The sequence below is a fragment of the Dermacentor albipictus genome, chromosome 7, assembly GCF_038994185.2.
Source record: "Dermacentor albipictus isolate Rhodes 1998 colony chromosome 7, USDA_Dalb.pri_finalv2, whole genome shotgun sequence".
In the NCBI taxonomy this organism is placed as follows: Eukaryota; Metazoa; Arthropoda; class Arachnida; order Ixodida; family Ixodidae; genus Dermacentor; species Dermacentor albipictus.
The window spans coordinates 124,630,306-124,656,391 of record NC_091827.1 but is presented as its reverse complement, the minus strand read 5'-3'; the positions used below and the strand labels follow the sequence as shown (position 1 = coordinate 124,656,391).

At 47.5% G+C, this 26,086-nt stretch overlaps 2 protein-coding genes across 2 annotated transcripts in view; one reads left to right on the top strand and one right to left on the bottom strand.

Moving 5' to 3' along the window:
• Window positions 1–15,751, bottom strand: part of LOC139048151 (tubulin-specific chaperone C-like) — a 62,143-nt gene extending 46,392 nt beyond the window's left edge. The window contains exons 1-3 of the mRNA XM_070522680.1: window positions 15,209–15,751; window positions 2,553–2,597; window positions 1,687–1,949 (exon numbers count right to left, since the gene is read on the bottom strand). Coding sequence (XP_070378781.1) covers window positions 1,687–1,845 — 159 coding nt within the window. The 5' untranslated portion in view covers window positions 1,846–1,949; window positions 2,553–2,597; window positions 15,209–15,751. The remainder of the gene's footprint in view (window positions 1–1,686; window positions 1,950–2,552; window positions 2,598–15,208) is intronic.
• Window positions 15,752–19,651: 3,900 nt separating this feature from the next.
• Window positions 19,652–25,997, top strand: LOC139048150 (uncharacterized). The gene is made up of 2 exons (XM_070522679.1): window positions 19,652–20,175; window positions 20,245–25,997. Exon 2 carries the CDS (start codon window positions 21,038–21,040, stop codon window positions 22,304–22,306), a length of 1,269 nt encoding a protein of 422 aa, XP_070378780.1. The 5' UTR covers window positions 19,652–20,175; window positions 20,245–21,037; the 3' UTR covers window positions 22,307–25,997.
• Window positions 25,998–26,086: the final 89 nt, after the last annotated feature.

The window sequence follows — 26,086 nt, the reverse complement described above, 5'->3', positions numbered from 1 at the left end:
CTTTTCGCACGAGGGCATCTTAGATATTGTGGTTCTTTAGGGGAAAATGTGTTTAGAAAATGGGTAGGTCAGGGCGAGAATTGCTAACAGTTGCTACATATGAAGTTTTTCTCCCATTTTTTGCTGAAAAGCTCGCGTCCCGTTTGGGAAGTAATCACACCTCGACGCTGCCTGAGCAGAATTAACACGCCCAGTGATTTGTTCGTTTCACAACGTAGTCTATTCTTGCATGCGAATTCTGTACTCAACTGAATTATTTATTGTTATGCTTACACTGCAGAGGACTAAACTTGGCCTTGCCGCCAGTGCTCATATACTTTGACTGGCGCTGCTCTGCTTTTAAATATATCATGTGGCACCTCTCTATAGTAATATTAAAAAAAGTACTGAAAAATTAGACTTTAGCTTGGTATGTTTCCAAGCTGCTACCTTGGGGATTTCGAAATTGCAAAAACTGCAACGGGAATGGCAGTTCATCGGCGTATGCAACAGAATTGCCTCGGTGGTACAGTACTAATACGCGCTTTTATTAACCTGTGCATTTGATGACTTCGTTGGCTAGTGTGCGCGTTTCCATCAATAAATTCACAATTACTGTTCTTGAGGTGACTTTGACTGCACTTACTTGGTGATGCCACATGTATTCATCGGCAGAAAAATCACAATGGCATATACAGACATTGCACCGTGCGGATTTGTTTGATATAAGTCTGCACTAACGGCGGGTGCTTATTATTGAGATACAGAAGCAGCATTACGGTAAGGGTAGAATTTTAAAAAACTATCGAGACATCGCATTATTCAACAAAATTTATCGGCTCGTTAACATGAGCTCCACTTCATGCAAACGGGGTCCATGGCGTTGGTCTGCGGTACGCACCTGGCACATATGTGGACCATGCTGCCCCAAACACCGGTAACATCGCGTTCATACCCGCTCCCACCGAGGTCAGCATGTTCCCTACAGCTGTCACCGCAGAAGAAGCAGTCTGGCAACCGAACAAAGGAGAAATCACAGCCGCGAACTTCAGCCATCCTTGCTGCAAAGGGTTGTAGTCTGCTACTGATCTCGCGCGTACTGTTGGAAGTGCCCGCTAGGAGGCTATCAGTGGCGCCTCCATAGGCGGTGCACTAGGCGTATAGTGATGCATGCATATTTTGATTTTCCCTATTCACTTATATGACAGGCATGCATTAAGTTGCCGCACAAGATGTGCTCATGGTATCACACAGACCAGCTAAATGCTCACTGTGTTGGTCTGACAGACACAGAAATGCATGAAAATTTTGAAGCCTTGGCCAAAGAACAATGAAAAATCATGCATAAATCCAACATCAGAACCACCAAAAAAGAAAGAGAGAATGGTTACTCATGCTACATCAGCCTACCAATTTAGGAGCCAAATTTTGTGACGTGAAAAGGAAAATACCACTTTGTTGTATTGCTGCTCATTTGCTACGGTTCTTTCAGAATCAAACACCATAAGTATTCAGCTTCTAATCTGTCCCTGTTCCATGTGACCATGTCCCCGTTTTCTGAAAGAAATCAATTTTCAATGTGTAACAATTGCAGGAACAAAGAGTTCTGGGGTAATGCTTAGCACATGGCATTGTGTATGAAGCAAATATGATGGAACAAAAATACACTAAGTTAGGGCTGAAGGGTTACACAACGCTGAGACTTGCCTGCAACTCCTGCAGCTTTCCATCCAGCTGTGCCAAGTCACCATTTGCGTCGAGGAGCTGCTCAAGCTGCCGCTTGGCCTGGCTGAATTTGTCCAGGACACTGAGGTGTTGCTCGTGTTGTGGTCGGCCACTGTCACCTTCTACCTCTAAGGACCCCATGTTGCCAGGGCAGCCACTACTGGCTCACTCCTCAATACCCCATGTCTTGTAGTCGTATGTGCGCAAGGTGTCCTTACCAAACGTATCTCCAAGCTTGTAGAATGCTGGAAGGTTAGGGCACACAAACACCACAGATTAACACTGCATCCTGTCTACTTTATTTACTTGAATACCATAAGGGGCCATTAGTGCATTACATGGGAGGGGTGTACATAGAAATTGCAAGCATAAGCACAATGTGCACAACAAAAATGAGATAGCAGAACAGATGCAACAAAGAAATGGCATAAAAAATGTAACCAATTTCCTAGCACTTTAACAACAATGTGTATGCAGTTCACGCTGCTCAAGCTGAAAGAGTTTGTATCAGGACAAGTTGGGTTAAAGTACAGTCAGAGAAAAAAATACATAAAACAGCAGAAGGAATCGACTAGTAAGGCAAGAACATGTGCTCACAGAACCACAGTATGGCAAGCTTGTCTACTACAACAAAATAGTGAACTTTGTGATTCAGCAAGTATGCATGCAAAAAACTGCACGGGTCCTTTTGAGATAGGTTAGATTGAGAGCTTTTAAATGCTTCATGCCTGGAAAAACTTCAGGGCTTTTTAATTTACAGTGTAGAGGAGTGCTTTCATAACATCATGCAGAGTGAGCAGAGAACTTTGGTGGAGCAGCATAGATATACTGGGATTTGGAAAACACACCTTCAAGACCAGGCCTGAAGTGCTGGTACAACCAGTATCGGGACTCTGAAAAGCAGGAAAATGTGGCGCAAGATTATCCCAACAGCAAAAAGAAACAGAATATTGAATAATTATTGCCGTGAGTACTGAACAGGGCAGCATACAATAGTGTAGCAGGAAGACAAAGATAGTCATACTACACATGCATGATGTAACAATGTTTTTACAAAGTGGTTCTTGAGTGTCTAGAGGTAGTGCAGGCCTAGTTGCCTAGAGCTTGACTAGCATGATCAGCAGAGAGGGCAGGGACACACATGAGATGAAGTAATGAAGAGCAAAATGTTTATTTGCATTGCTATGTAAAAAAAAAAGAAGTGCGGATCCAACACACTTTGGCAACAGGTTTAAGCAATGATTTCATTGGTGTTTGCAATGAATGCCGTTCTTGTTCAGGGACCATTTTTAAGTACAGTCACCGATTGATTTTTCGGACTCCAAAAATTCGGACATGCTCGATTACTCGGTCTGCTTTCCGGCACCGCAATTCTCCCCATATACCATAACGTATAACAACTGTCGAAAGTTCGGACACCTTGCAATCTCTCGTCTGATTTTTTGGACGCTCCTTGAGCCAACTCGATCGAGAGCACCATGCATTGACTCTGACCAATGCGTGGTTCGACTTGCTGAACGCCGCTTTGTTTTGAACGGAGCCTCCTTGCTGCCTCACGAAGTGGCGCTGCTGCAAATCGCCGCTCATCATCATCGTTTCTGCCTCGTTCGTAGCTACAGCAGTTCCGGTCTCAGCTTAGTAAGCCATGTGAAGACAATCCAGCAGCTGATTTAGGTGTTTCTTCATGCACAATGCTGCGAGTAGGCCACGTTTTTCGTTTGTGCGACAGGTGTCGGCGTGATGGCGTTTCCTTTGTGTGCTGTGTCGAGGTTGCGGTGATGCAACGCAGCTTATGGAAACATCGCGTCAAGTGTCTAATGGCGCCAACAGTGCCCGCGCAGACTGTGCTGGGGAATGCCGGCAAGCGGCTGCCGGGAGGCCTAGGATTTGTCGCCTTTCGATGCGCTCCCTACTGACACTGAAAATGTTCTGCCGAGACCTGCGCAGTGGTTGCATTGCGATTCCGGACACCGTCTCATTTGACAGTTTCACAGGTGCTGACATTGCTGTACTGACATGCGCAGAACTCGATGATGGCGAGATCATTTGTCAGGTTTCTGCTGCATCGCCGGACGATGACTCTGAGTTGGAAGATGACGCACCATGTTCTACACTGCCGTCGCATGCGGAGCGTGTACAAGCAGTGACTGTGCTCCAAGATTCAGGTTTATTTGATCCACGTAAGGGGAACAGCATGCAACGGCGCATTCACGATTTCTTCAAGCCTACTGCCGAGACCGAATAAGTGCGTGGAAATAAAGAATTTCTTTTTTTTTTTGCTTGATCTGCCTTTCCGGACATCTGTTTATTCGGACATTTCCGCAGTCCCCGTGAGGTCCGAATAAATGGTCGGCGACTGTATAGAGAACATGACCAAGTTTGACACATTTCACCAGGATACGCCTTGCTCAACATAAACTTCAGGCATTCAATCATACGCATCCCATGCATGATGACAACTGTATGACAACAACGCAATGACGAAGATGGAATGACCACAACTGTATGAAGATGACGATGGCATGATGACACTGGAATCATGACAGATGTCAACAATGGAATCAGCACAAATGCATAATGACAATGGAATGACAATAACATCATGATGATGAACAACAGCCACAACGGCATGACGTTACTGGAATCACCACGACAGAACAACGATGGAACAGTGATGGCACGATGACAATGGGATGACGATGCTGAAATGATAAAAATAGTATGATGGCAACGACATGACGACAATAGGTGACTAAGCTCGAACAACCATGAAGGCATAATGACTGCGTGACAATGATGTTATGACGATGGCGTGACGACACTAATGCGACAATGTTGAAATGATGAAGCTGGCATGAAGACAATGCAATAACAGTGGCATCACAACAAAGACGTGATAATAATGAGATGACAAGACTGAAATCACTACGACAGCGTGAGGATGATGGAATGAGCATGATGAAATGAAGGCGATGGCACGACAATGGTGACAATGACAATGTTATGGCAACACAGTAATGACAACAGAGTGAAAATGGTGGTCATGTCCATGTTAGAGCTCCCGCCTGTGCTTACACATAAATGACCTGCTGCCCCAGAAAGCTTCAGCTTGTGCTATATCCGGTGCTTGTTTGCAATATGTCCAGCTTTACTGGAAGCACTACATTTTTAACATTTTTAACTACCCGAATTGCTGCCGTTGTCCGAGCAACAGCTTGAACAATTCGGCATTTTGGCTGCATGACACGAATGTTAAACACACAGGTGAGACGTAACACTGTCGAGTTTGCTGCATGAAACCCATGATGAGGAGGTGTTTTGTGGTACAAGGGTAAGATATGACCAAAGAGCACAAAAAGAAAATTGAATGGTGGAGTGTTGCATGCCAAAATAATAACCCGATTATGAGGCATACAGTAGGAGGAGGCTCTGGGTAAATTCTGACCACCCAGGGTTCTTTAATGTGCATCCAATACATAAGTGTTTTTGCATTCTGTCCACATTGGAATGTAGCTGCCCCAGCTGGGTCGCCCTCATGCTCACCAGTGCGACACCATAGCAACTGGGCTACAGCTACCTCTCCATCAAAGATGACACAACAGGTGCGCAATGTGCAAAATAGAGAAATTTTTGCTGATGGCTTCAATTAGCAGTTGGAATCTTGCTGCTGAATAATTTTGAACATAATGTCCAGTCATCGCTTATTAGTGAAGCAAGTCGGCTGAAGGAAAGGAAGTGTGTGACTATGTTTTTTATTTATTCAAAAGAATGTTACAGGTCCTATCACAGGGCATAAAGTAAGGGGGGCATTTTAAAAAGTAAAGATATATAAAGTACAAATTTCCTACAGGAACAGTGGTACGAAAAGATTGCCGTGTTATACAATATTGAAGGCACAGGGAATACAAAGCAATATCTGAAGTTTGAAAGTTTATTTAACATAATGAACGTATACAATTGCAAAGTACACACTTTTGGGACCCAACAAATTTGTTAAAGGGTCCCTACCAATTGTTATTAGGAAAAAAACAGTTATATGGCAGCTGTTTTTTTTATACTGTAAGATCACATAAAACTGAAATAGCTGAATAAGTAAAACAAGAAAATACGGTAGTAGGGAACATTTCACAAATTAGATACATTTTTCTAACATTTTCTTGGCACACGAATACTTGTTACCATTAACAGAGCAAAAGGAATACTGTTTATGAAAATAATATACCACATTGGAAAAATGCACAATCAAATACACTAGGCTGGGCATTCGTGAACAGTACTAAATGGGTAAAGTGTGAGTAATTGATAGCGGAATGTGTCGTGGTTAGATATGGAGGCTATGTTATCAGGGAGGTCATTCCAGAGACCAATGGCACGAGGTAGTGCAGATGAATTAAATGCATTTATTTGTTTTACCGTATAAGCGCATGACTGAACTGATTATGTAATCTGCGTGAGAAAGAGTGGGCTATTTGCAGTTGTATCCGGGTTCGTTTATTAGCGTAAATATATTTGTGGAATAAGTACAGAAGAGCGACGTTGTGGTGGATATCTAATGGCGGCAGTAGGAGGTATAGTTTAATTTGTGTAATACTTGAGTTTATACCGTAATTACGTGTTATGAACCGCGCTGCTTTATTTTGTATCCTTTCCGTCATACTTATGAGGTAATTTTGATGAGGAGACCAAATTGGGGAGGTGAATTCTAACTGTGGCACAATTAATGTTTGGAAAGCGAGTTTTCGAATGTTTGTCGGGGCATTTCGCAAATTGCGTCGTAGATAGCCAAGAGAATGTGATGCTTTGGTGCATGAAGCCCATGAAAGATTCTTTGTAAGAACACCAAGGTACTTGTATGATGAAGTGTGGGAAAGCATAGTGTTATTACGATGAGGGAGAGAGAGAGAGAGAGAACAACTTTATTAAAGATGCCTGCAGAATCAGTTAGGCTCCCTCCAAAGGTAATACTAAAATTTAAATTTACACATTTTTGGCTGAAGCACATCACCTCGTACTTTGTAAAGTTTAGTGTCATGAGCCATTTGTTACACCAGTTAGCGATAAGGTTAAGATCTGCTTGAAGTGCCAAGTGATCATCAGTCGTGTGAATAGGACGGTAGATAACGCAGTCTTTGGCAAAAAGGTGCACGCAGGAAGTGATCCGGGTGGGTAAGTCGTTAATGTAGATAAAGAAGAGTAAGGGGCCGAGGACGCTGCCTTCTGGCACACCAGAGCTAACAGAAAAAGGTGGGGAAGAGAAATTGTTAACAACAGTAAACTGTTCTCGAAAAGAAAGAAAATTACGAATCCAGGATAATGTTAAAGAGTCAAGTCGTAGGGCAGATAATTTAGAAATTAGGTGGCAGTGGGGTACGCGGTCAAAAGCTTTAGGAAAGTTGAGAAACATACAGTCCGTTTGAAGGTTGCAGTCCTGTTAGATATGGCGCCGTTTCCTGAGGCTACTTCGAGTTCCCCAAACCACTTCGAATCGCAGCACAGCTAATTGAGGAATGCAGAAGCAGGAAAGCACATTCCAGAGGAGCACCAGACAAGGGCAAACAAGTTGAAGGCCACAAGACAGATGCAAACCAAGATGGCGGTAATGCGCCGTGACAGCCAGACGTGCCGGGAAGGCCCAAGCGTACCTCTTCATCGCCTTTGAAGAAGACAATTGCTACCGCTGAGGGGCCGCAGCACCGGGATCAAGTGATCAAGAGAGGAGGACCAGGCGCCGACTCTCTTCGCCGGGTATGACACCATCGCACGGGCGCCTACCATTGGCTGAAAGTGGCGTCATCTGAGCGGACTCTCCCATTGGTCGAACATGACGTGACTTCCAGTGCTCGAAGGGTTTATAAGAAGCGTTCCAGAGAGACCAGAGCATTCCCTGATTCCCTGATTCACCTCTCTCGAACTTCTTGCCATGGGCCGCAGCGTCCGAGTTGCTGCCGGCCCGTACTGACTGTACGAATGTTACTTGTCGCTCACCTCCCTGTATATAATGTAAAATAAATCTCCCAAGTTTGGTTTTCATCCCGAAGTCCGTCCTCCAACCCCTACATCTGGTGGCAGCGGTGGGATCGCCTCCGAATGCAACAGTTCGTGGCAGCGCTACGGATCAACCTTCGTCGAGAAAGATCCTAAGGAACCGGGAAGAGCGAAGAAGACAGAGCCTTCGTCGAAAGAGGTCCGAAGAAACTGGGAGTAGCGAAGAAGGAGTGAGCCTTCGACCCAGGGAGTCCGGAGGAACCGGGAACAGCGGACGAATGAACCGGATGGCAGGGTGCTGCAACCGTAAGTGAGCGCGTGGTTTTTTTCCTTATGATTCGCCAGACTCAAATGTTGTGTGTTCATTTTGATAGTTCTGGGAATCGGGAGTTTGATGCATTGTGTGTTTGCACAAATTAATTAAGGAAAACAGTTTTAACCACCTGACGGGGCAGCTGCCATGGATCTTAGAAGGTTGACGAGGTTAGACTTGTTGTTGGTGTGCGACGATTTGGGAGTTGAGGCGGACGAACGGATGGAAACGCCAGCTATCATAAAGGCGATTAACGATAGTGGCAATGATGACAAAAGCATTGAGCTTGCTTGGGAGGTGATACAGGAGCCACGGGAGCGTGTGCGTCGTGAACGTTTGCGGGAGCGTCGTGAACTTGGGAGTAAGCGTAAGCGTGATGAACGCGAGAATGAACGGAAGCATGAGCTTCAAGAACTTACTCTTAGGTATGAGCATCACGAACGTGAGAATCAACGCGAACGTGAGCGTGAGCAAAAGTATGAGAGAGAGAAGGCAGCACTGATCAAAGAGATACAGTATTGTGATCAGTTAATGGCACAGAGACAACGGCTGTCTGAGAATTCTGTAGGTAGTACAGAGCGAAAGAATGAGGAAGCACTTGCAGATTTTCGCCAGAAGCCGACGAAAAGAGTAGTGCCTGTGAGATTGGCTGTAGATTCATAAGTGAAGGGAAAAGGCTAGCTGCTAACGATGCCTTAGTGGCAACAGAGGCCGTTAAAGGCCGCAGTGAGAGCGACGAGGTGCTGTGCCAACAGATGACTGTAGAGACAGCTAGGCCAGCTGCGAACAAATTGGCACAGTTACCGTGCGTGTGCGTCGCTGGTAATGTTAGCGAGGTTGCTAGCGAAGAAAAGGGTACTGTTGACGCGACAGACGCGAGCACCCATGTCAGGTCAGATCTGCTTGCAGAAGTGAAGTGCGAACTGGACGATGCAGTTGAGAGTAGTTCTCGGGATGGCGAGCTCCGTAGCTCACGAGAGAACAACTGCATTGTTCAGGGATCGGTGCGGCTCTCCGCCAGTCTAGATAGCCTAGATAGGGATGATTCCGTTATTAATCATTCGGACTGTGCGCGTGAGACAGCGATCGATACCGACGGGCTGTGTGCCGATTCACAGCGTGAGCTGGGCAATGTAGTAGAGGGCAGTTCGCAAGAGTGCGAGTTGTCTTACTCGAGTAAAGCCTGCTGTATTGTGCCAGAGTCGGTTGAGCTGTCCGCCAGTCGAGGCAGAGTGGGTGTTGATTTAAGTGAGAATCACTCAGACTGTGCGGGTAAGAGACCGATCCGGGCCGACGAAACGTCTACCGGCCAGCACGAGGCACGAGAAGGCGTCATGAACGCGAGTGCAAGGAGAAAGCGCCGTAAAAAGAAGTGCGGTAAAGACCGAAAGACGGTAACTTATGTAGCGCCGCCAAAGATGGCCAGAAACCCAAAAGGGCAGGGCGCGAGGAAAAAGGTGCGGTCGTCAAGGACGATGTTGACGCATCCAGAATGGTCGAGCCACCGGTCAAAGGGGGACCGTGAAGAATGTTCTGCACAGACGCGGACAAAGGGCACGAGGCAGTTAACCTCCTCGTCGTTCCGTAGTTCTTATCAAAGCTCAGCGTGCAGTTCGAAGAAACGCAAGGTGGCAAGACGAGACCAGGTGGGGAGTAGCGACGCGGTCAATCGAGTTCGTGTTGAAAGCGGGGCGCCAGGACGCAAATTGGCAGGAGACCATAACGTCTTGAAGGAGCTGATAGTGAATCAGCCCTTTTGTTGTTCCTCGGCAACCAGAGTAGCTTTCAGACCACGCCCACCCCAGGTTCGACTCAAAGTATGAGTCAGACGTAAGCGTTTGGAAAGGGAGGCCAAGAGCGCTTCCGTAGAAATGAAGTGTTTGTTTTTATTTTGAGCATCGGAAAGTTTTCGAGAATTGAGACTAGGATTTCTTTCAATGTGTAAGGTTTGAGCTTTGTTTATGTTTTCGTTCGAGAAGCTCGAGATTTGAAAGATGCGTTTTAGGTAAACATGTAGTCTCGCGAGATGCTCATTAATAAGTAGATAGGCTTTTTTTTTGTGTATACGTGAGTAACCTGAACGTCAAGGTTATCGTTGAGAGGCCTATGGTAAAGCGCGTGTGTTATTTAACCTTCTTTCTTTTTAAGTGTTGAATTTTCTAAGGTTAAGCGCGTAGATTTTCAGTGAGTGCATGATTTGCACGGAGAAGCGTTCTTAGTTCCATTAGCGCGTGTCCTGTGTGGACGGAAGGAAGCAGACTTTATGACTGGGTTGCTAGTGTGTGTGGAAGGCAGCCGTATTCTGACTTCTTTAGTGAGCGTGCGTGGAAAGAGTTAGTAGAAGACGCATCATTTTAAGAGTTCTGCGGAGTGTGTAAGTCCCACGAGTTTAATTGTTCGTTTAAGTCACGTGTCCTAGAGGGACTAAAGGAAGAAACGTGAGTAAGCGTAATGAAGAGTTTGCCTACGACACAAGTATGCGTTCTGGATAGTGACCACAAGGCTAGCGCGCTTGTGATTACGTACTTGTGAGCTTGACCAGATTGTTCAGTGGGACCAATACGTGCGATAAGTACACCACTGCGATAGATTGGAAACATGCTGTTCGTGTAGCTAGGCCACTTAAGTTATGTTCGGCTGTTTTCATTTGTTGATTGCATCGTCAACGACCCTTTTGTTTTGCAGCAACAATAGTACTCTGGTCTTGTCGGCATTCGAGGAGAAATGGATAGCTGTTTGGAAGGGTGGTTGGAACTGTTTTGTCAAAATTGGGGAAATAAAAGATCAAGGTTCATTTTGACTCAGTGATAGCCTGGCGAGTCAGGGGTGAAGAGCCTGCGCTTGCACGTGGTGCAGCGCTGTGTTGTTTGGTTTGTTTGACGTTTGTTTTCCAGGGCCTAGGATCCCGAAGTTCGTCAAACGAGGCTCGAAACCAATACCCTGCAGGTTCTTTCAGCGTTCCTCATGGCCAGCGAATTGAGTTCACCGGCCATTCAGAACAACCGGGGCGAGGACGAGCTGTTAGATATGGCGCCGTTTCCTGAGGCTACTTCGAGTTCCCCAAACCACTTCGAATCACAGCACAGCTAATTGAGGAATGCAGAAGCAGGAAAGCACATTCCAGAGGAACACCAGACAAGGGCAAACAAGTTGAAGGCCACAAGACAGGTGCAAACCAAGATGGCGGTAATGCGCCGTGACAGCCAGACGTGCCGGGAAGGCCCAAGCGTACCTCTTCATCGCCTTTGAAGAAGACAATTGCTACCGCTGAGGGGCCGCAGCACCGGGATCAAGTGATCAAGAGAGGAGGACCAGGCGCCGACTCTCTTCGCCGGGTATGACACCATCGCACGGGCGCCTACCATTGGCTGAAAGTGGCGTCATCTGAGCGGACTCTCCCATTGGTCGAACATGACGTGACTTCCAGTGCTCGAAGGGTTTATAAGAAGCGTTCCAGAGAGACCAGAGCATTCCCTGATTCCCTGATTCACCTCTCTCGAACTTCTTGCCGTGGGCCGCAGCGTCCGAGTTGCTGCCGGCCCGTACTGACTGTACGAATGTTACTTGTCGCTCAACTCCCTGTATATAATGTAAAATAAATCTCCCAAGTTTGGTTTTCATCCCGAAGTCCGTCCTCTAACCCCTACAGTCCATGTTAAAGTGCAGGTCCGTCGTTAGTTCAAATAATTGTGTGTCACAGGAAAATCCCTATTTAAAACCATGCTGATTAGAAAAAAAGAAATTGTGAGCTTCAAGGTGGCTTACACATGTGAAGTGATTATGTGCTCAAGCATTTTGCAACATACGCAGGTTAACGATATGGGCCAATAGTTTAGTAGAACTTGTTGGGCAAGTTGGTAGATATCAGCGAACATTGTTTAACTGCATGAACAAACGAACCACAATGACAGCGAGGGACAAGGACGGGCGCAGACTTGCAACTAAAGTTTATTCCACAATGTACACATATAAGTACACACCCGACATACACCACTGCGCGTGCGCGAAAAAAGGCAAGGTAAAAGAAAAGTAAAACCTTGTATAAGCGAAACGCGACCTACCTACGCTCGTGAATAAACCTCATCTCACTGTTATGTAAATAAACTGAGGTGTCACTGACCAACTGAGGTGTCACGGGCCAATAGTTGTCAGGCGAGTGAACATCTCCAGATTTGTGAATTGGTATTATTTTTCCTATTAACCAATTGGTGGGTAACTTCGCAAATGCTGGGATTGTTGAAAAATATGACATAAAATCTTGCTTGAGGCAGCGACGGTGTTCTTTAATATCTTGGAATTAATGTTGTCAATACCGGCTTAAGTGGATATTTTGAGGTTGCTAATGAGTAATTTAACGCCTTCAACAGTGAAAACAATTGGTTCCATGTATGCGCCGTCAAGTTCGGGAAAAGTTGGAACATTGGAACAGTCCCCCTGAGTGAAAACAGGTTAAAAAATACGTGTTGAATACGGTGGGTCAATCGGCGCTAGAAATAGGCGTTTTCTGTTCCGTGTAAAGTTAGGGTGTTAGTATCTATTGTCGGAGATACGGTTTGCCAAAATTTTTGGGAATTGGAAGTTAGCAGCGATGGTAGGTCTTGCGAGTATTTATCTTTAGTGGAAGATATCGCTGAGCCGTAATTGTTTAAACAGTCTTTGTATATCTGCCAAGCCTCAGCAGTGCGCATGTGTTTAGCCCTGTTATACGAACGCTTTTTTCTATTCCTTAGTTTGCAAAGAGATTTGTTGAACCAAGGGCTGGATTTGTCGTTAGTTATGGAGACTATTGGGAGATACCGGTCTACTAATGCAGTTAATTTTTCCCTGTAGAGTACCTAGTTTTTGTTTACCGATCGACAATTAAATGAAGGTAGTAGCACAGTAGTTATTCTCATCGTAATTTGCTCTGTTATAATCGCAAATTTGTTTTGTTGTTGTGCCAGACACGGGCTTTGTGATGCTAAGAGCTAGTTGAATGAGGTTATGATCACTAAAGCCACTCATTTGAAATGGAAGTTTGAAGGCATGGAAGGAAGTTTGAAGGAAGGAATGGAAGTTTGAAATGGAATAGTGAAGGCACATGTAGGTGCCTTCACTATTTGGAAGAGGTTAAAATCTAACGTTAGATTATTTAGTTCCAGAGACACATGACATGAAGATGACATATGTTCCCAGTCCATAAGCGAAAAATTTAAATCATCAAGAAGATAAACGTGGTTGGATGGACACAGCTGGAGCTGTTTAGTAACACTCTCGCAAGTCATTCAAAAAGAAATGGTTACAATCTGGTGCAATAACGCTAAGCCCTCTAGGGAGGGTATTACATATGGTAAAGGTTACATAGGGTTAGGCCGCAGAATATGAGCATTTGACAGTACACAAGCAACCACTGTTGCATGGACGCTATCAGAACTGTTCAAAAATAATTTTGTTATAGAGACTTCGACGCCTATAGCTACAGCAGGTGTGATGTGCCGTAGCAACGATTCAATCTTTCTTGTCTTCTAAATTCTTGAACATTTCAATATTATTTCTCAAGTTGCATCGCACTGTATGTTTATCGGTCTTCTCAGCGTGTGATTTCTCTCTGCTTCTTTTTCGTAATCAAGTGCATTAATTCATAACACAAGCATGACCATATGCCATGCCTTTATTTAATGCGCGTCTTACCACTCCCTTTCCATTCCAGTGAACTTGCCAGTATCTAGCAAACAAGTTCATAGACCAAACCGTCATGACATTAGCCAGACAGTGGGCGAGCGTCTCAGTGCATGTTTTCTGCTACTGACCGAACATCGCAGTCCCGGCGCTGTAGCAGAAATCTTCCTTGTGTCTGTACTTGCTGCGTACCCGCATTGTAGCCAATGGGTATTTGCCAGTTCTAAGTTTCGCGAGCAAAGCCTCACGCAACTTCTCGTCGTGCGGTTACGTGCGAATAAGGCTGACACCAGATTCTCTTGCGCACATCCGGCACTGCGGCACTGAGCAGTAGCCTACCATACTGCATGCCTCCAAAGGCAGCCACTACCTATTATAGTGCTTTCAAATATTGCCAAGCGGACACCCACGGTGTGAAAGCCTCATCACTTAATCAGAATCACAGCGCAGGTGGGATTTAAAACTTTCGTTTCCTGCTCGCTTCCGCGCATCCGAAGCAGCCAACGCGGCCACTGTGTCCACAGGACGTCATGCCACGTCACGCCAACGGCGGGTCCAGCTTTTCCAGTGGTGGAGCTCGCTCCAAATATGTGCGAGCGAAGCCGACGATCGGTGCTCAATCTGGCGCGCACGAACGAAGATAGCGGAGGGCAAACGCGCTGTTTTACACCTCGCGAGAAAGGCCATGGTGGGACAGCAGGGGGGGAAGCAAGTGCGTATTACGCGACCGGGGAACTGACGATCGCGGCTCAATCTTGCGCGCCATATATGGAGGGAAGCAGCGCTGAAGGGAAGGGCCCTATGTTGAAAGGGATCTGCAGATGGCTCGCACCCTTGTGCGCGCGGTGTTCTCGCTGCTCGAGCTTCGTGTTGAAGCGATAGACCGCGCGAAGGTCACTTTGCTCGCTGCTACTGCCGCGCTTGGTCATAACGTTTTGATAGCGAGTGTCCGCGCTGACATCATGCTTGCTAATTCACTCTGTAAGCGAACGTTTCTCAGTTTATACGACCGATAAAACTACTATTCTACTCGCATAGCTGTCGGCTAACTTTCTATCGCAATCGATGCTTCGCCTTTCGGGCAAAACTGCGAATTGTTTCAGTTTTGTGTTACCGGCACAATCTTCATCGTAGCTCAGTGCTCCACACTCAGCTGCTTAATTTTTATGCCTACTTTTTCACTTTTCTTTAGTTGCACTCTGTTGCCGACTTCACTCCATGCCTCTTGTATTTCCGGGCACACCTACCCAGCGGCGCATACTCGTCCCGGAGGATCGGCCAAGAACGTTCACACGCCGCACATGCCCAGTGGCACAATCCAGTGACCCAAGTGGTCTATTCGGGCCACTGGCCGCCTACCCACGAGCCCCCAAGTTCACACGCCGCACATGCCCAGTGGCACAATCCAGTGACCCAAGTGGTCTATTCGGGCCACTGGCCGCCTACCCACGAGCCCCCAAGTTCACGTAAAAGAGGTTAATGCCGGCGGGCATTCCAAAAAGTGCCCAAGTTCCCATTCCCAAAGACTGACAAAATCTACTTTCCTACCTTGTGAGCGGTCCAGACGCCGGTAGTAGTAGTAGCAACCACCAATGGCAGCAACTTCCACTACTGCTGCAACGAGCCAGCCGGTGCCAACGTAATGCACGATGGTCCTCCTGGCACCGTCTTTCCGAAGCATTTGTCTACATGAGACAGGACGGTGCAAAATGAATGCGGTGTGCGTGCACTCGTCGTAGCTAAAGGGATAACATCAAGGTACTGCGAAGGCTGGAACTTCGCACAAGGAGACCGCTTTCTTTTCTTTCAATGAGTGGCTGATGGTAGCTCGGTCGCCTCGTAGTGAAGTAAGCGGCTGGTAGCGGTTCCTCTTCGGAAACGTCCCACTGCACTCTACCGACGCACACACATTCAGACATATGCCATAGAAAAAAGTGAAAAAAGAATGGTTGTGACTACAGCGACGGGGCCCTTCACTTTAACACTGTAGGGACCAGTAGGTCGTAGCAATTGGTCGTGGCAATTTATTACCTAGAGAAAAATCTGGCGCCACCATCAATGGGAGTTTCTTTTAACTACAGACCTGCACAGATCTCCCTCCTCCAGCACGCCTGGTCTAGTTCGCCCATTTTGCCGCTAGGGAAAGAACGTACGAGCAGAGTGGCGCTAGTTATAACCGGTTCGTTGTCGTCTGCTTCTGCGATCTGTTCAGCGCTTGTCTTGCCATTTCGGCAGGCACAAAGCGCTTGTATTGGCGGTAAATTAATAAATTCACAAATATACAAAAAATACATATTTGCGAATGCTTTGCGTTTGAATAGTGAAACTAGAAGAGGATGAGTGGTGCAAGAAATGTAAACGACGAGCATAGGTGGCCGTTGCAATGCTAGATCGACGGCATAAATTTCCCTTTCCTAGCCTCCTTAAGAGACTGGAAGAATTGTTAAAAAAGATTCAAAGGATAATCTAGCTTCTTTAGTTGATTACAGACAGCCTAATGTCGTAGATGACATTAGGATTTACTGATGTGTGCCGTGAAAGGAGGATATTTGGTAAAAGTATAGTAAAAGTATTCACGAGTAAGCTTCCTCCGCCCGATATGTGCAATAGGTTGATCGATTCTGTTTCAAGGAAAGGTGCGTGAGCATTTCTTATTTTTAATGTCGTTGGATGTCTAGCTCAGTATAAAGCTTGCAAAAATGATCCCAGTGCTTTAAAACGTGCTGCACTGCAGGCCTTAAATCGCGTCACGGAACTCTTTTCAAACTGTAAAGCTAGGTTTCCTGCGTGGTAAGGCGGCAGCGTAATGGTGGTGCTTAAGATACGTACTCAGTGAAGCTGTGTGCGTAATTCACTTTTTGAACTCACGACGCATTCACGGACAACTTTTAAGAGTTAAAATGAGTGGTAATCGTTCTGTCGTCGAACATTACGGTGGCTTCAAGTTTCTAAAGAGCGCAGAAACGAATTTTACAACGTATACAATGAAACTGTTGTGTACTTTACGAACTCTATAAGCAATGTGATTTATAATAGTATGCTTGAAAAAGGCAATAGGAGCGGCTATTTAACGCTATTTCATAGAGCAGCGGACTACACGCTCCAACATTTTGTAGGTTCGGGCAGTCAACTTTTGAAGCCAAGTGACCGATCAAAGCCTTGTGACATCACTGTCACTGTGTTAGCAAAAATCATCAACTAGACAAGCAGTTCGTCACAACACCACAGCTGCCGTACTAATTACAACGCCGCACAGTCGCCCACCGCGTAGCAGACGAACAGGTTATAAAAGCGCTACCTACGGCCGTCGGTTGAACGAAAGTGGGCGCAAGCTGCTCCCATAGAAGCATAGAGTTAGTAGAACAACTCTAGAGGAAAAGCTGGGCCGGAAAAGTGGGAACCTCTAGGGCGCCGCCCTGTTGCTACTGGTCAATGTGGCCAGCGCAATTACTATTGAAAGGGCTAAAAACAAGTACAGGTCACCTTATGCTTTGTCATCTAAAAACGCATACCTGATGGCTTTATGAAGGTGATACGTTAATATTAGGTATACAGAAAGCGATTGCTAAGTCCGTGACTTATGTAAATCACGATGTACGCATTCATGCAATAAAGGATGACACGAATTTCGGTTTCGAATCTGTTTTTTGGATGCGTAGTAGTTTCGTTTAGGTTTGACATGCGATCGCGCGTCGACATCGGACCCTATGGCACACTCGTCATAGCACTCGTGCCTTATGTGCCACCGAAGCCCCGAAGTGGTCTGGCATATACCTTCACATGTAAGTAAACGAATGTATCTCCTTGTTGAGAATATCACGCGAGTAGGCAGCTCTTGTGGTGCATCACAATCGTTTGAGAAGCGTCACAGTAGAGCATTTTTCTGCATGCGGAGTGGTGTTTTTATTTGCAGGTTTCCCTTGAGTAGGAAATTGCTGGACAGGCGGACCAGCACACCGGAATTGTAATGGCGAAGCCACAATCAACTCAAAGAATCTGTTTAATTGTTGCACTTTGAACAATCATGCTTCTACAAAGGCCACAGCAGAAAAACAGCCCGATGCCGAGTATCTCTGTGCCACGAAGTAATCAAGAGTGCCTAATGCGTATGAAATCGAGTGCATCGAGACTTAGAACGACAGAAAGCTGAGCTAGTTGGTAAGGATTCATTATGCAAAACAGAGGTGAGGCGTGCAGACAGGACACAAGAGTAGAGAAGTGGGCGGCGCTCGTGTTGGTTGCTTGTAAATACTCTACTCCTGTCTGCACGCCTCACCTCCGTTTTGCATAACGAGTACATCAACCCACATATTAATAGCGTAGGCGTTTTATTCACTGTGCAATATCTTCAACACTTCCTTGCATGCCATTCCACGTGGCATATTTTTTCTTGCAAAAAATGTGGGCAGCGAATCTATCTGCATGATCGACTCCGGGCCTGTGGGACCGTTCACTCGCACTTGATGCCGAGCCTTTTACATGTATCCTTAAACTGCAGATATGCACATCAGATCCCTGCGAGCATTTTCGAAATTCAATTATTTTAGACAACAGACACATATGCAATACTGACATAATCCCGAATACCACTAAGCAGAAAGGATCAGACAACACGAGAACGACGTCAGGACATTCAACCGTATTCGCAGCGCCGTCGCTGAACACTCTGAAGTCGCCGACCACAAAATTGCTTTCAAGGAAACTGAAATCCTTCAAACAGAAACGAACTGGCGAAAGAGACTACTACTGGAGTCATGGCACATTCAGAATACGGAGAATAACATAAACCGTGTGAAGGGCAACCTACCCTCGGTCTATGTCCATGGCCTTGGCGACATGACGAAAAGAAGAAAAGGACGCACAGCCAGATAGACTCCCGCTCGTTTCACCAACACAGAACGTCGGCGCGACCCTGTAACCTCACCCCCCCCCCCCCCCCCCCGCGGCCCATCAAGGGCACCCTCGTGAGCACTCCACCCAGCACCGGTCATCGCAGCACCTTGGAAGCGGTCAACAACACAAACCCCCCTTTCCTTTTGTTCCCCCCCACCTTTCCGTCTGTGGAGTGTCTCCCCAACTCCCGTGTTTCCCCCCCTCCTTTCTTCAAAAAAGACGCTTTAAAAGCGGCACACCGCCACCCCCCGAAGAACAACCCCCTGAAGAAGGAGCCGAATGGGCTCCGAAACGTCGGGCTAATAAAATTCAGTTATTTGGTTGGAGTCAGTCTCAAGTTCTAATCAATTTCCCAACCAGACAGGCAATTCTGTCGAAATGTTTAGCTTCACTAAGCAGCTGGGACACATTTTTTGTTGACCATACTAGCTCGCAGGTAAAATAAGTACATCATGTGGACAGCTCCAGCTTATTTTCCTTAAATCAGTGTGTACAAGGGGCATGCAAAAATAATTTTTTTCTCGCGCACCGATTATTTTGCTGTTTAAGCAAGAGAACCCACCACGTTAGTGTAAGGTATCTTGTAGTACATCACACTAATAGGTGCTTTAATTTACCAAGTGAGATGAGTTACTCTTATGGCTCATTCAGTCATATCACACTGCAAGCTGCATTCATCAATCTTCACTTGGATTTTGCAAATGTTTAATATGAAACATGTTTCCCTTTTATGCAGATATGCAATGGCAAGCCCTTCCTTGTGTTCCAAAGGTAAAATTTAAGCTCTAAATTAAACAAGACATTTCTAGTCAGAAACAAGCAAAAATGGTGAATGCAGAGTATCAGAAGCCCAAGGTACAGAAATTATGAGAATTGTGTCGAATGATCTTAAGGAAAGAGTCGTATTTGAAAATGCAAGACTCTTTAGTGGAGGTCAAGCAAGTCAATATAGGTAGAATACTCTGCAAAATTATGCGAGTGAGGGGATGTCAAACAATGGGTCAGGAAATGCGTTGTTTTTTCTGCAAAACTTTAGCATCATGAGACTGCTGCTTGATAAATTCAGAAATAAACCAAAAAACAAGACACGCAAAAATAAAAAAACAATTTAATCATGCTCTCTCCACACTGGGATAAATAAAAACAAACACATCACATCTACTGTGGACATATCAGACGCCTTGTGAAACACTAAAGGAAAAATTCAGTTTCGAGCTATGGCACTTGCCGCATAGATGTGGGGGGCCTTGCACTAATAGTGATAGTTACCACTGCATTTGGAAATTGAAAGCATTCGTGCAGACAAGGATGATTCTTTATATTTTTGACTACCACTTCAAATGCCTCCACCAAGTGTTACAACGCTGCACGCAGCCATACTAAGGATCTCGCAGCAACACCTCCAGGTAAAAAGCAGAAGCAGTCAAAGTGCTGGTGTGTACTGGACACTATGTTTGAAAACTTTTAGGCAAGAAGAGTGCAAGAAGCAGGTATAACTGAATTTATTTCCATAATTACCCATTTGAATGGCCTTTCCTTTTGCTTAGACAATGCCTACGCCTAGCCACAGCAGCTCCCTCATACAGACTCCGCAAGCCAAGAGGCCGTGGACGCAAATGCAGGTAAGAGGCAAGAAGCAATAGCACTGGCATCGACATTCATCTTTCTTTCTTTCTTTTTCTTTTGTTCAGGCCGCCAGCACACCCCGAACAGCCACCTTGACTGCAGGTGTCACCCTAGTCGCCAAGGAAACATTTGAGGAAAAGCGACAGGCAATGTGAGGAGCCACTTCTCCATGTAAACGATACTCTTTCTCTCGGATGACTCCTACGCCTCGCCACGCCAGCACACTTGTGCACAAAGATGCCGCGGAGGCACGTGCAGGTCAGAGGCAAGAAGCAGTGACACTGGTGTCGACATTCACACCTCGAACAGCCACCTTGACTGCGGGTGTGTCAGTAGATTCCTGTTGTACATATGCTCATAATAAACTTCAGTAAACTTGAACTTGATAATAAACTTGAAGGCAAATGGGACATTGATGCATTGTATTTTTGAACATTTATTGTACACATACAATATACGTTATACTTTGATGTGCTACAGAGCATATTTTGAAGCTTCCCCCTATATTTTGCACCTTTAATTATGCATGTGTGGTGTGGCCCTCAATGCAGTTCATGTTGTAGCAGCTGCTTTGTCTGTGTATCGCACATTGGCTTAAGCTCGTGATATCCACATACTTCTCTCACATATACAAAATAAGGTTCTATGTAGTCCTCAGTGTTACAACTGTAACGAAGAAGAGTAGCCGCCTGCGCCACAGCACCATCGCTACCGGCATGAGCTCGTGGTTGCTGTCTTTCGCCGAACGCTTGTGACAGCTACCCGTTCGCGCCCGTTGCTAATAAATCTCTTAGCAAGTGGTGGAGGTGCGGGGTTTCGACCACCCTGGAACTTCGGAGTCGCACTCTACCCCCCATCATGCCCGACGACGCACGCACTCCTCCAGCTCCTCCAACGGCGCCGGCCACCTTGGTTTGTGCCGGTGCCTTGCGTCAGCGAGATCCCCCTATCTTCTCCGGCACAGATGACAAAGACGTTGAAGATTGGATCTCGTCTTATGAGCGAGTGAGTGCCCATAACCAGTGGGACGACGTTACCAAGTTGAGAAACGTCGCCTTTTATCTTACGGACGTTGCGAAACTATGGTTTCTCAACCATGAAGCCGACCTCACTTCGTGGTTGGTCTTCAAGACCAACTTTACCCAAGTTTTTGGTCGGCCTGCAGTAAGAAAGCTTCGTGCAGAACAACGTTTGCGCACACGTTCCCAAGAGACCGGAGAAAACTTCACGAGCTACATTGAGGACATTGTCGACCTTTGCAAACGGGTGAATGCGTCAATGTCAGAGGAGGAGAAGATCAAACATATAATGAAGGGTATTCAGGACGACGCATTTCAAATGTTATTATCGAAGAGTCCTCACTCTGTCGCTGAAGTCATCGAATTGTGCCAGAGTTACGACGAGTTGCGCAGGCAACGGCTTCACACCCGACGTCCCACCCCGCCCGCCGACTCTCTATCCAGCCTTGGGGTCGACGACTACAACCATGCTACTCTCTTCATCAAAATCCAGGAATTCGTTCGCGCAGAGGTCGCCCGCCAGCTATCGTTGATATCTTCTGTCCAGGAACCACCCCCTGCTTTGCATCCTACGATCCGCGACTTCATTCAAGAACAAGTCTCTCAAGCCGTTCCTCCAGCCGTTGAGCAGCCACCAGTCACGGCTCCTCTCACTTACGCTGAAGCAGTTTCCCGATCTCGTCCACAAGCGCCCCTGCCGCCCTCTATGCATCGACCACCGACATTTTTGCCGCCATCTATGCCGCTTCACGACCGCCGGCATTTTCCTCCTATGCCGCTGCCCGACCGACAGCCTTTTCCGAATGCTCAACCGCGACTCGGACCTTACCCCCACCAGTGGCGCACCTTCGATGACCGCCCAATATGTTTTGCTTGCGGTGGTGCTGGTCACGTGGCGCGCCATTGTCGTCGTGGCATGCCTCCTCTTCAGAACATCCGGCGGGCGCCACCTTTCCCCGCTCCGTTTTCCTCGTCGCCTTCCAGCCTTCCTACTTCTTCCTTTTCCCCTGACCGCCCAACCGCCTCTACTCGCCGCTCACCATCTCCCCGCCGTCGCTCGCTTTCTCCGATGCGGCGTCGTCCCGTGTCCACCGAGCAGGAAAACTGATGGCCGCAGTTCCCGAGGCACGAACTGCGTCCACGTCGCAATGCCCAAGTCCTCGTCCCTCTCCAGCCAACGTCATCGAAGTCTCTGTCGAAGGAATCGCCGTCCTGGCGCTTGTAGATACAGGAGCCGCCGTATCCGTAATTTCCGCCGAACTCTGCCGCACACTACGAAAGGTTTTGACGCCTCTCTCCGACTTCTCCCTTCGAACCGCGAACGCTCAAAATATAACGCCTCTCGCTGCCTGTACTGCTCGCGTCTTCATTCAAGGTCTACTGTATACCGTCGAATTCGTCGTGCTGCCCACTTGTTCCCATGACATCATATTAGGCTGGGACTTCCTTGCAAATAATAACGCCGTTATTGACTGTTGTCACGCCGAACTCGAACTTTCTGCACTTCCAGACGTCGAGCCTATCGACAACGACCCTTCCAGTGTTAAACTGTTTGTTTCCGAAGACAATTCCGTCCCTCCACGCTCTTCCCTGCTTGTGCCTGTGTCGTGCGCCGCTATTTCTGATGCCACTGTTTTCTTTACGCCCTCTGAGCTGTTCATTCGCCGCCGATGTTCTCCGCTGCCCTTTGCTCTCCTTACTCTTCGCAATGGCGTCACGAAAATGGTCGTCGCCAATCCCACAGCCTGCCCTTTAGCTTTATCTCATGGTGAATGCCTAGGCCTTGTTCAACCAGTCGACACCTTTTGCATCTTTGACACTCCTGCCGTTTCTACTTCTGCGGGCCTTGGCGCACTTACTTGTGACTCTGCGGTTGATCAGTCACTCCTCGACGCTTTCCACTGCTCCATCGACGATGGCACGTCATCTTCAGAACGACGCCAGCTTATTGCTCTCCTGCAGAGGTTCCGCGCTTCTTTCGACAGCCATGCTTCCGGTTTGGGCCGCACATCGACCGTTTTTCACCAAATAGATACCGGCAGTCACGCACCTTTACGGCAGCGCCCTTACCGAGTTTCCGCCTCTGAGCGCCGTGTCATTGACCACCAGGTTGCTGACATGCTCAAGCGTGGCGTTGTGCAGCCTTCCAACAGTCCCTGGGCATCACCGGTCGTCCTCGTTAAGAAAAAGGATGGCTCTATTCGATTCTGCGTCGACTACCGACGTCTGAACAAGATAACGCGCAAGGACGTTTACCCGTTACCGCGCATCGACGACGCCCTCGACTGTTTGCAGGGAGCTGAATTCTTTTCTTCGCTGGATTTACGTTCCGGATACTGGCAAGTCCCCTTGGCACCATCTGATCGACCTAAAACAGCATTTGTGACACCTGACGGATTGTACGAATTCATCGTAATGCCTTTCGGCCTGTGCAATGCTCCCGCCACTTTTGAGAGAATGATGGATAATATTTTACGCGGCCTCAAATGGAACACATGTTTATGCTACCTGGATGACGTAGTTGTCTTTTCCGCTGATTTCCAAACCCATCTCAGCCGTCTCGAGCAAGTTCTCAAATGCCTTACTGTCGCGGGACTTCAACTTAACTTAAAAAAATGTCGTTTTGGTGCCCGAAAGCTCCCTATTCTTGGCCATGTTGTATCACGAGACGGCGTCCTTCCGGATCCAGCCAAGCTCCGCGCTGTCACCGACTTTCCGCAACCAAAGAAGTTAAAAGAGCTTCAAAGTTTTCTTGGTTTATGCTCATACTTCCGACGTTTCATTCGAAATTTCGCTTCCATAAGTGCACCCCTGACAGCCCTTCTAAGTGGCGACAAAGAACTTTCCGCTTGGTCGCCCGCCTGTGATGACGCCTTCACGAAATTACGCCGCCTGCTAACCTCGCCACCTATCCTCCGCCACTTCGATCCTGCAGCGCCCACAGAGGTCCACACCGATGCCAGCGGCATCGGACTTGGCGCCGTACTCGCACAACGAAAAGCGGGCTTTGATGAATATGTCGTTGCCTACGCGAGCCGAACTCTGACAAAGGCCGAGGCTAATTACTCTGTTACAGAGAAAGAGTGTTTAGCCATTATTTGGGCCCTTGGAAAATTCCGTCCTTATTTGTATGGTCACCCTTTCGATGTCATCACTGACCATCACGCCCTTTGTTGGCTGTCTACCCTTAAGGACCCATCTGGCCGACTTGCTCGCTGGGCCCTTAAGCTACAGGAGTACGACATCCGCGTCCTCTACCGTTCCGGCCGCAAACACACGGACGCTGACGCCCTTTCTCGCTCACCGGTCTCCGCTGACTGCGCTTGCCTATCCGCCCTTGAGCCCACAGTTCCATCTCATGCACTGCGCAACATGCCGTCGGAGCAGCGCAAGGATCCCTGGATCAGTGCTCTCATCAGCATCCTTTCTGATCCATCCACCTCATCACCATCGCGCGCTCTTCGCCGCCAGGCTACCCACTTCTGCATTCGCGACGGCCTTCTTTATCGTCGTAATTACCTCTCTGACGGTCGCAAGTGGCTTCTCGTGATACCCCGCCATCTCCGTGACCTTATCTGCGACGCTTTCCACGCAGACCCTCAGTGCGCACATGCCGGCCTCTTCAAGACCTATGCTCGACTACGCATCCGATTTTATTGGCGAGGCATGTATAACTACGTCAGAAAGTTCATTCGCTCCTGCGCTCCGTGCCAACGCCGAAAATTACCTCCCGGACAAGTCTACCCGTCACAACCCCTTCCCTGCCCTCGTCGGCCTTTTGATCGTGTTGGCATAGACATCTACGGACCGCTACCCTCCACACCAGCAGGCAACCGCTGGATTATTGTTGCAGTGGATCACTTAACCCGCTATGCTGAAACAGCTGCTCTGCCGACTGCCACCGCCCGCGACGTTGCATCGTTCCTATTACGACATATCGTTCTTCGCCACGGTGCCCCTCGCGAACTTCTGAGCGACAGAGGCCGCGCCTTTCTTTCCGATGCTTTGAAGGCACTACTCGACGAATGCCGAATCGTTCACCGCACCAGTACAGCGTACCATCCGCAAACTAACGGCATGACCGAGCGCTTCAACCGTACTCTTGGCGATATGCTCTCCATGTACGTCGCCTCTGATCATTCAAACTGGGACCAAGTTCTCCCTTTCGTGACGTATGCGTACAATACTGCGACCCAGGCAACTACTGGTTTTTCCCCTTACTTTCTCCTATACGGACGAGAACCTTCTACTACTCTCGATACTATTCTGTCATATACACCTGACGCGTCCGAAAGTACTCCGCTATCTGAAGCTGCTCGTCATGCTGAGGAATGCCGCCAGCTTGCCCGCTCTTTTTCCACCGAGGACCAGTGGCAGCAGCAATCCCGTCAACCTGCCGGCCGTTCTGCACCAACTTTTTTGCCTGGCTCTCTCGTATGGCTTCGGGTACCCGCTACTACACCCGGCCTCTCCTCAAAACTTGTCGCAAAGTACCTAGGACCCTACCGCGTTCTCGAGCAAACGTCCTCCGTCAATTACATCGTAGAGCCCCTCACGCCATCGCCGGACCTACGCCATCGCGGCCGCGAACTTGTCCACGTCTCTCGCCTTAAGCCGTACTACGACCCAATAGTAGTCTCTTCGCCTTGAGCCGCCAGGATGGCGCCTTTTTCTGCGGAGGGCGATTGTAACGAAGAAGAGTAGCCGCCTGCGCCACAGCACCATCGCTACCGGCATGAGCTCGTGGTTGCTGTCTTTCGCCGAACGCTTGTGACAGCTACCCGTTCGCGCCCGTTGCTAATAAATCTCTTAGCACAACAAAAAATAAAAGTAAACAATCCGATCGTGGAATTGTGTTTATTACAGTGATTCCTATGACAGTTACAGG

Coding starts and splice junctions, on each gene's coding strand:
- LOC139048150 (XM_070522679.1), top strand. CDS start 21,038: ATGCCCGACGACGCACGCACTCCTCCAGCTCCTCCAACGGCGCCGGCC.